We start from the raw sequence: 10533 nt of genomic DNA, 5'->3' as shown, positions 1-10533 counted from the left end.
GAAGTGAACAGGTGGAGTTCACCAATCCAATGTGAATCCATCGCATGATTTAGACATTCAATGTGTCTGTGGGATTTAATGAAAACATCAAGATAAAGAAGAACATGAGAAGATAAAATGATGTTGGGGGCTTAAAATAAACATGACATATTCCTTTTATGGAATATCATTTGACATTGCACAAATGTAGTTTTGTGCCGTTTCAACATCGCATAAAAGCCATCCTCCTCAAATCGCTGTGCGTCTGTTTCAGGTCATAATTAATAAACGTCAAGCACGCTGATTATCATGCAGCTTTTTACTACATTACTCCAGCGGAGCTGTGCATGTGCTGTGATTTCCCTGAAACATTCACTATATATAAATCTGATCAAACTAAAGACTCTTCAGAGATATGAAGGATGTAATATTTACTCTATAAGTACTCAAGATGAGCAGAAACAGCTGTGTTATAGGAGCTTTAACCCTACCTGTGTAAGATATTTTAAATTACATAACTATTTCTCCAGTAATGATGTAGAAACAATGATAAGAGTTTATTTTCATGAAGATGAATTCAGATTTGATATATGAATAAAACATCATTTACACCTCACATCAGTGCTGAGCTAAATTACTTCATGTTTGACATAAATTGTAGTCGATCAATGTGAGCTGATTTGTGTTTTTCTGCTCTTTCACTGAACCGACAAAATAAATGAAGAAAAGAAAGTGAAAAACACCTGCTGTGATCTTTAACATTAACTGTAACGTGCACAAGATCTAAAGTTTCCCAGTTATTCACTAAAGTATATCAACAAAATAGTGCAGATTCACGGTCTATTTTTTTAACTTAACATTGCTGCACTTGTAAATATTACAAATATGCATGTAAAAGTTTAATGGCAATAATAATTCATTCATATAAATAAATGTATGCATTTTATTAATGCACAGAATGAACAGATTTTCTACCAAGCTTCTTAGATCAAATAATGCAACATAAATATAATTAAAGGTGCAGTGTGTAATTTTTTGAAGGATCTCTTGACAAAAATGCAAAATTATATGCAAAACTATTATCAGGGGTGTATAAAGATCTTTCATAATGAACCGTTATGTGTTTATTAGTTTAGAATGAGACGTTTTTATACACATACACGAGGGTCCCCTTACATGGATGTCGCCATTTTGGGCCGCCATGTTTCTACAGAAGCTCTTAATGGACAAACTTTTTTACTAAGTTGTCTCTGAAGATGACATGTTTGTCCAGTGGCGGCTACCGTAGCTTCTCTATGCGTTTCAAAAGCGAGGGGTGAGCAGTGAACTGAGCCTTTGGTTGCAATTCGCAACCTCACCACTAGATGCCGCTTAAATTTACACACTGTACCTTTAAATAAAAATACAAATCTACATACAAATAGACTAAGAATTAATGAAGGGAATATCACCACAAGAAGTTTCTTATACTGTTTCACCAGCAAACGCTCACATTTCTACATAATTACTACATTAAAACGTATAAAAATGACTTAGATTAAACTGAAAACTAGAAATATTCTTGTAAAGTTTTAAAACGCTCAGTTTGGGTTGATGTCTTTTCTCTCACAGGTAGTGTTGAATGTCAAAGTGTTTCGAGGGATCTGAAGAGCTGCAGGTAATGTGGATGAAGAGATTTGGGATTGACGGTCCAGTGAATGATAGAAAGACGGGGAGAGAGATCGACCCTGAAGCGCTGCATTAAAGTGCATCGGTGAGCCGGAGGTCCGCGGGCCGAGGGAGGCGGATGAAGAGAGATGAGACCTGCTGACGTAACCGTACGCGGCGCTGCTCAGGAGAAACTCCCGTGAACCGTACGCCGGCGGTGTGGGGCCACGAGATGACCCTCGAAAATCATACTGCAGGCTGCGTCTGCTGGGAGTGTCATAGACGCCTGCGTCCGATCCGAGAACGACAGAAGGTTTGGATTTGTCACCGGGCTCACGGTGCTCCTGGATGGAGCTCATGGCTGGTTTAGGGAGGCTATCGTAGTGAACGGGTGATGGAGAATGTCGGCTAATGTTCATAAACACCGGGCTGCAGGCGCGTGCTGGAGTTCGCCGCATGTCATCAGGAGCCCTGGACGGATTTGGATCCAGAGGAAGTAAAGGCGTCTGGTTGCCCACATGAAGCAGCCTTCGCGGGGTGACTTCAGCCGGACGGATCAGACTGTCGTAGGAGAGACTACCGGCCCGATTACTGAGAGTTTCTGTCTGCTGACTGCGCAGCTGAACTCTGTCTGCACGGAGACTCAGCGAGTGTTCGTTCATTGAGTTTAGATTCAGTGTGGGAGACTGCAGACGCTGAAGAGAGATCATCTTCTGATCTTCAGACGGCAGCACGCTGGACTCACAAACCGAATCCTTCTTCCCAATCTACATGAACAGATGAAGGAAAGCTGTGTTGTAACATCTAATTCAGTCCTCTGGGTCTGATACAGAGCTCATATATAACAGGGTATCAGATACTGTATGTCACACAAACAACAACACAACTGTATGTGTTTACTGATACATGAAGAGAAAAATAAACTGCATTAATATAAAAGGGTTAGTTCACACAAAACTCAAAAATTGGTCATCATTGTCATGTTGTTATAAACCTGAATATACATTTCTATGTTCTGATGAACACCAAGAAAGATATTTTGAGGAATGTTTGTAACCAAACCTTTCATGGACCCCATTTACTTCCATAGTATTCTTTATCCTACAATTGAAGTGAATGGGGCTCATGATCAGTTTACAAAACATATTTAAAATATCTTCTTTCATGTTCATTAGAAAAAAATAAATTTAATACAGGTTTATAACAACATGAGAGGTAGAAAACAACGACAGAATTTTCATTTTTGGGTGAACTTTAAGCGTTTTATAAAATATTCTCATGCTATTACTTACTAATTATGACCTTTTATAGATAAAAATCTTTGTATGCTTTTAGTGGAACACAGTATGAAATAATAAAATAAAAAACCCTTTAAAAGATGTTGAAATATTTAACAGTCTACTACAAAAGTATACAAACTACTGTGTTATAAGATAGTACATCAGTCTGTAAACGGGATGTGTTGTTTTGTCACCTCATCTCTGGGAATCTGATAAAAGCCAGCGCTGGATGATTCAAAGGTTTGATGTTTAGCCCTCACCCGAAGCAGACTCTCTTTAAAACAAACAGAAACATTTAGTGCTCATAAAGATGTTGAGAAGATCAGATGAGAAGATTCATCTCCTCACAGACCTTCAAGCGCAGCCAAGTGTTTCTTCATCACGAGTGGATCTGGTTTAGGTGGAAGTGGAGGTGGACTGACATCAGGATCAATAATAACTTCATCATCATCAGTCTGAAAGAGTTAAATCACACAAGAAAAACCACAGCGGTTTGCTTTATATTCAACTATTAAAGAGATGTCTGAGAGCACTGTCACATTAAACTTCTCTATACTGTAATGAGTTAAAGGTGCAGTGTGTACATTATCATGACAGAAATGTAATTTAATCTACATCACTTTATGATCAGTGGTGTATAAAGACCTTTCATAACGAACCATTATGTGTTTATTACTTTAGAATGAGACGTTTTTATCTACAAACATCGCGGGTCCCATGTTTCTACAGTAGCCCTTAATGGACAAACTGTGTTTTGTCACTATGTTGTCTCAGACAAAGATGTTTGTCCTCTGATGGCTACCGTAGCTTCTCTACGTGTTTCGAAAGGGAGGGGTGAGCTGTGGACTGAGCCGTTGGTTGCAATTCACAAAATCTACACACTGCACCTTTAAACTAATGTTCAAGTAAATCTGCTGACTGATCACAGGTTTATATAAACTAAGTTAAGTGGTTTAATAGATCAGAGTATAAAGTTCATGAACAGCATTGCAATACACAGTTAATGCCTCATTAACGCCCCATTCAGACAGCCAACGACAAGCAGTAGCAGAGCGACGCGATCTCATTCATTTCAATGGAAACCTGGCGACTTCCGGCGACATGAGCGAAAGTGACCGTTGGCGACCGTATGGGCGTGTCCAGCGACGCGAGAAAGTTAAGAAAAGTTTAACTTTATGCAAATGTCGAGCGACTTTCGGGAGCGACTACCAATGAGAACAAAGCAGTGGAGTTCACGTCATCCTTCTCTCGTCAGTTACTGGCGTGGATGGAACTCATTTGTTTATGACAAGCAGATTTAGAAACGCCTCATTGAAAGAGACAAGCGACACACAGCGATAACGTCGCTGGCTGTCTGAACGAGGGGTAAGGCTTTAATCATTGTTTTTATAATTCATTTATTTACTATTCACATTAAGTATGTATCACACACGTATACACTCACCTAAAGGATTATTAGGAACACCTGTTCAATTTCTCATTAATGCAATGGTGTAGTGGTGTGGGGGATGTTTTCTTGGCACACTTTAGGCCCCTTAGTGCCAATTGAGCATCATTTAAATGCCACAGCCTACCTGAGCATTGTTTCTGACCATCTCCATCCCTTTATGACCACCATGTACCCATCCTCTGATGGCTACTTCCAGCAGGGTAATGCACCATGTCACAAAGCTCGAATCATTTCAAATTGGTTTCTTGAACATCACAATGAGTTCACTGTACTAAAATGGCCCCCACAGTCACCAGATCTCAACCCAATAGAGCATCTTTGGGATGTGGTGGAACGAGAGCTTCGTGCCCTGGATGTGCATCCCACAAATCTCCATCAACTGTAAGAAGCTATCCTATCAATATGGGCCAACATTTCTAAAGAATGCTTTCAGCACCTTATTCAATCAATGCCACGTAGAGTTAAGGCAGTTCTGAAGGCAAAAGGGGGTCAAACACAGTATTAGTATGGTGTACCTAATAATCCTATAGGTGAGTATATATATATATATATATATATATATATATATATATATATATATATATATATATATATATATATATATATATATATATATATATATATATATATATATTACAGGAGGATGATGTCTGAAATTATATTTTACTGGTAGTATTTGTTTCTGGATGTTGTTGTCTTCAGTCTTAACAGCGACCTGATGAGAATCAGAATGAGACAATGGAGGTGGTATGTGAATTGGAAATTTATCCCAAAGTTTTCCAGCGTATCTGTCATTGAAAGAACAGAAAAGATTTACAATCTGTGGTCATTCAGGTTTGGATGAACATGAGGCGAGTAAATCATGACTGAAGTTGAATTTTTGGGGGTAAACTGTTAATTTTACGGTAATGAAAAATGCAAACTGTGGTAAAATTTCAGCGCTCACGTCGGTGTAATTGGGCTGAAAAGAACAAACTTCACATTGCCGAAGCAGCCGCGTGTAAACGGATTGACTCCACCGTGAAACTTCCCAGTAACCTGTAATGATATCACATCTGTCAGCATTATTTCAGTTTGATTTAATATCTTCTCCAGGTCACAGGGGTCTCGCTCACCTGTTCATTGGTCGTGCGACCTTTCACCACCAGCACAAGATGAAAACACGTCAGACCCGCGACAGGAATGAAGAACAAACCCGACACGCTCACCACTGACAGTCTGAGGACTGAGTTAAAGGGGTCATATCATGAGATCTTTTTAAGATGTAAAATAAATATTTGGTGTCCTCAGAGTACATATCTGAAGTATAAGCTCAAAATACCCCACAGATAATTTATTTAAAATGTAGCCTATGTTAAAATTGACACTTTGCAGGTGTGAGCAAAAATGTGCAGTTTTTGTGTGTGTCCTTTAAAATGCAAATGAGCTGCTAATGCAAACACTGATCACCATAATGGTGGTTTGTTGAAATTGAAACTCATTTGTGCTGTCAATTATTTTTTCTCTCTCTGCACTAAATGTAAGTGCTGTGGTTGGATAGTTCAGATTAAGAGGCGGTTTTATTATAATAAGATCCCCTTCTGACATCACAAGAGAGACAAATTTCAGTGAGCTATTTTTTCACATGCTTGCAGAGAATGGTTTACCAAAACTAAGTTACTTAGTTGATCTTTTTTTACATTTTCTAGGTTGACTGGGGACCCAGTTATAGCACATGGAAACTCTATAATGAATATTGCGACTATAGCTCATGAGAAATGACATAAAGCTCACGCAGCAGCAGAAAGATACGTTACAGCAGCGTGTAGCTGCCACAGGTTCTCCAGATGATCCAGGACATAAAGGAGACCACCAGAAAAAACAGCCACCATGTGAAGACTCAGAGAGAGAAGAAAGAGCAGAAAGAAGCGATAGTTTCGTCTGCCGATGCAGTTGTTCACCCATGGACAGTGATGATCAAAGTCCTGATAGAAGTTCAACACTTATCGATTACTTTCACAAACACAGTAAAGGATTATTTTACAGACTAATATAAAGAATACACACACACACACACACACACACATCTCTCTCTCTCACCTCCACACAGTGATCACAAACACTGCAGTGTGAACATCTCGGTGGTCTGTAGAAGTGACAGGTGGGACACCACTTCATGCGCACCTGAACTCCTCTCACCTCCACATTCTTATAGAGCGGTGCACAGAAATCATCGTCTTTATCTTCATCTTCATCAGCTGTGGGATAAACACAGGACTGAAAACCTACAGACAGCAGTAATGCATGCACATCTCTAACTGACAGTGATAATGCACGACTGCAACTCATAAAACAATCATTCACATCAACTGACCCCTCGGGAACACACCGGCATCCATAAACGCTGCCCGTATGAAGTTTGCCATGACAAAGAGGAAGAGGACTCCAACACATGACGGAAGAGTAAGAGACACGTGCTGAGCGAGCCAGGGACACCTGTGACAGAGAGAGAGAGAGAACATTGACTCAATTTTCCATCAGTACACGTTTTACTAAAGAAAGACTTGATGTCTAATATGTGCTATAATCCTGTCAGTGATGTATATCTATTAGTAGGGGTGAGCAGGCACAAACTATTGCGGGGTTAATAAGCTTTATAGCTGCACAACTTCCTGAACTTCAGCCAGCTCATTGTTTCCTGTCTGCCATTATTGGACAAACTGATTATTCCAGGTGTGTCTGATTATTGTTGTTGTGACTACTGAGGTCAGGCACACCTGGATTAATCAGTTTGTCCAATAATGGCAGACAGGAAACAAGGAGATGGTGGAAGTTCAGGAAGTAGTGCAGCTGGGCATGAAGCCTATTATAACACGACTACTTTAAATATTTCTACAGGGCCAATCAATCTGTGCTTTTGGTCTTTTTCTCTTACTGTCAGAAGATCTTCTGTGAATTTATAGAAAGTTTTGATGTGTTGGTTAAGATATTGAACAAAGAGTGTTTTGCAGGCATGAAAGTAAAGTTTTTTTTTTGTGCTGGGCAAAGATTAATCACGATTAATCACATACTGTACAAAATAAAAGTGATTCTTGCATAATATATAAGTGTGTGCTGCTGTGTGTAATTATTATGTAAATATATAAACACACACATTTATGTATGTATTTAAGAAACATTAACATGTTTATATATTTTTTATATATTCTATATGATATATAGACAGAATTTGATTGAATTATTTGTTTAAAATTCCTTTTTTTAGCAGGTGTAACAACAATGATTCATATAACTTACATATTTAAAAGAGCCAAAGTCAAAAAGTGTTAGTTTTTGCCCTGCTGTCCTCCACTGATCTCTGTCATATTTCTGTAGACATTTATATTTCCAACTGTACTCAGATCAGATTTTTGTTCAATCAACTGCTGATGTGAGTTTGTTATAAACAGAGGAGGGTCACTAATCCCCAGATTACTGAATCCAGATCAACCCCCCGTCTGCTGCACACGAGACAATAATACACAACAATACAACAAACACAATAATACACAACAATACAACAAACACAAATCATCTACTGAAGTTCAACTATTATTATTATTATTATTATACGAGAGAAGACTGAGAAGACTGTAGAGGAATCAAACAATCTTATCATCATCATGAAACTCATCAGAATAAATCTGTGAGCGGTCATTGACTCTCACATCTCTTCTGTATGTTATTACACTACAGATACATCACACAACACAACACAACACACCTGATATTATTCTTCAAACACAACACAAACGTCTGATAGATTTATTCATGAAGAGTTGAGCTCTTCACTGAATTCAGGTCGATGATTTCTGTCTGAGGACAAAAGCTTTTCTCTTCAACATCCTAATTTCTTATCAAAGGATTAACACAGATGTCTATATGAGACGTGACCATCTGCCCCACAACACACACAGAGATAGAGACTGAGATATTAATCACAGTATATTATTATCTATTATTATATTATCACAGTCAGAAATAAACTCATCCTCACATGCAGTTGAATGGAAGCAATCAAGTAAGGACAGGTTTATAACACATCCGTATAACCATATTATAACTAGTACTGTGAAAATATGAAGAAACTGATCTAAAGTTAAGTGTCATCTTCTACTAGTAGATGTAAACTAATGTTAAACATCTGATTCACTTCATCATAACTCTTCCTGTATAATCTACAGTACCAATCAACATCCAGGACGACTCAACTAGCATTTTATAACTGCATTTAAAGGTGTGATGTCATCAGTCAATTTTACTAATACATATACTGTAACTACCCTGTTAGTTGAGAATTTTGCTAGCAACACCAAGGTCACAGGTTTGATCACACAAACTGATCTAATGTATCTTAAAGTCAAGAAAACCAAGAAAGCAAGAAAACCTCACGCATGTACGCACGCACACACGCGCGCGCACGCACGTTCTGGTTTCCATGTTTTTTGGGGACATTCCATAGACGTAATGCATTTTATTCTGTACAAACTGTATATTCTATTCCCCTTACCTGCCCCATTCCCTAACCCCAACCATCACAGGAAACTGTCTGATACCTTAGATTTTCAAGAAACATCATTCTGTTTGATTTATTAGCTTGTTTCCTCATGGGGACATCAAAATGTCCCCACAAGGTCACAAAAACACTGGTATTCCTATCTTTGTGGGGACAATTGGTCCCCCCAACGTGATAATTACCCGGCCGCACACACGCACGCACACACACACACACACGCACGCACACACACACACACACACACACACACACACACACACACACAGACACACACAGATCTATGATGACAGATGTGAGCTTAAACTCATTCAGTGAAGGTCAAACATTTGATGAACACCACTGGAAGAGAAACCAGTGGAACAAATCCTAATCCTTCTCTTCCTGACCCGTCTGCTGATGCTGGTGACGTCACACTGAAACTGGGACAAACCTCCACAAACTTCACTCACATCATTTCAATCAATAAACCACAACAGCACTAAAATACTCAACGTGCAAGGAAAATAATGACAATAAGCCAGAAAATACAAATCCTGGATGTTAGATGTTATAAAACTTGATGTGTGTGTCTGTTGAATTAAACTTTAGACAGACACGTGTCACTCAATGCTGTAAATAAAAACACACTGCTGTGCTGAGTAACTGAGATCATTTAGTACTGAAAACAACAACAATCAAGACAAACCATTTAAAATCATTTAAAGAACGAGTAAGTTATAGACTTACGTAAAAACGAAGAACAGAGTTGATGAAGTCACGAGCAGCAGCACAGCAGCGGTCACAGGCGCGTACGCGCTCCAGCGCATCCTGGATCATCTGTCAATCAATCAATCAATCACACTTTTGTTGTCAGACAGACCACAGTCTTCATCTTCTTCTTCATCGTCACCACTAGTAGTCAAATAAAACAATCGAGCTCGAACTCTCCATCACTTTATACGTGGGCGGGGTCTCAGTGGGCGTGGTTTAGTCAGCGCATCAAAACTCCAATTACAATATTTCAATAAAGTTTGATGAAATTATTAACTTGACATAAATGATGTGTATATCTAAGCCTTATGGTTGTTTTTATGAGCAGATATACATTTACAATTTACATAGTCAGCAATTGTAAGTAAGCAAATTTTAATATCGGTTTTTTATGACAGCTTGTTGTTATGAATGGTGTACTGGCGCCATCTGGTGGTGGTTAACAGTACTGCCATGTGATTCATATTTCTCAGGAAAAGTAACCACAGTTTGAATATATTTTTTATAGGCATGCATTATCATTGGCGTATTGATTATCATTTGTAAAACCATATATTTACTACAAAAACTACATAAAATCATATTACAGAAAGAAAGAGACATTCTGTAAAAATATATAATCTTGAATTTTAGATATTTTATATTGAGTAAGGTCATGTTAAAGATTGAAATCAATGTGAGATCAAATTTTGATGCTCCTCATCTCATCATTAGATTATGACACTTTAGCCTGACTTATTTATTTATTTATTTATTATTTTTGTCTTGTTTTCAGTCCAATATTTAAAAATTCCTAAATTAAGATGTATTTTTTGATGAGCAAATTGACCTAAGAAATTAAGTCTAGTTTTAGACAAAAAACATGTAAAGTAAATTTGTGCATAAAACAAACA

The 10533-nt window shown here is 38.2% G+C and overlaps 1 protein-coding gene across 1 annotated transcript; it reads right to left on the bottom strand.

Moving 5' to 3' along the window:
- Positions 1–898: 898 nt before the first annotated feature.
- Positions 899–10247, bottom strand: zdhhc8a (zDHHC palmitoyltransferase 8a). The gene is made up of 10 exons (XM_065257813.1): positions 9617–10247; positions 6710–6831; positions 6436–6593; positions 6148–6320; positions 5472–5574; positions 5303–5394; positions 5024–5144; positions 3259–3361; positions 3101–3180; positions 899–2393 (listed from the first exon to the last, which is right to left on the bottom strand). Exons 1-10 carry the CDS (start codon positions 9694–9696, stop codon positions 1560–1562), a joined length of 1866 nt encoding a protein of 621 aa, XP_065113885.1. The 5' UTR covers positions 9697–10247; the 3' UTR covers positions 899–1559.
- Between the last annotated feature and the right edge of the window lie 286 nt (positions 10248–10533).

Source organism: Paramisgurnus dabryanus, chromosome 10, assembly GCF_030506205.2.
Source record: "Paramisgurnus dabryanus chromosome 10, PD_genome_1.1, whole genome shotgun sequence".
In the NCBI taxonomy this organism is placed as follows: Eukaryota; Metazoa; Chordata; class Actinopteri; order Cypriniformes; family Cobitidae; genus Paramisgurnus; species Paramisgurnus dabryanus.
This window is presented reverse-complemented; position numbering and strand designations above follow the sequence as displayed.

Coding starts and splice junctions, on each gene's coding strand:
- zdhhc8a (XM_065257813.1), bottom strand. CDS start 9,696: ATGCGCTGGAGCGCGTACGCGCCTGTGACCGCTGCTGTGCTGCTGCTC. Junction 6,594..6,709: donor TGCCGGTGTGTTCCCGAGGG/GTCAGTTGATGT, acceptor TTTATCCCACAG/CTGATGAAGATGAAGATAAA. Junction 5,395..5,471: donor GTCGCACGACCAATGAACAG/GTGAGCGAGACC, acceptor ATATCATTACAG/GTTACTGGGAAGTTTCACGG.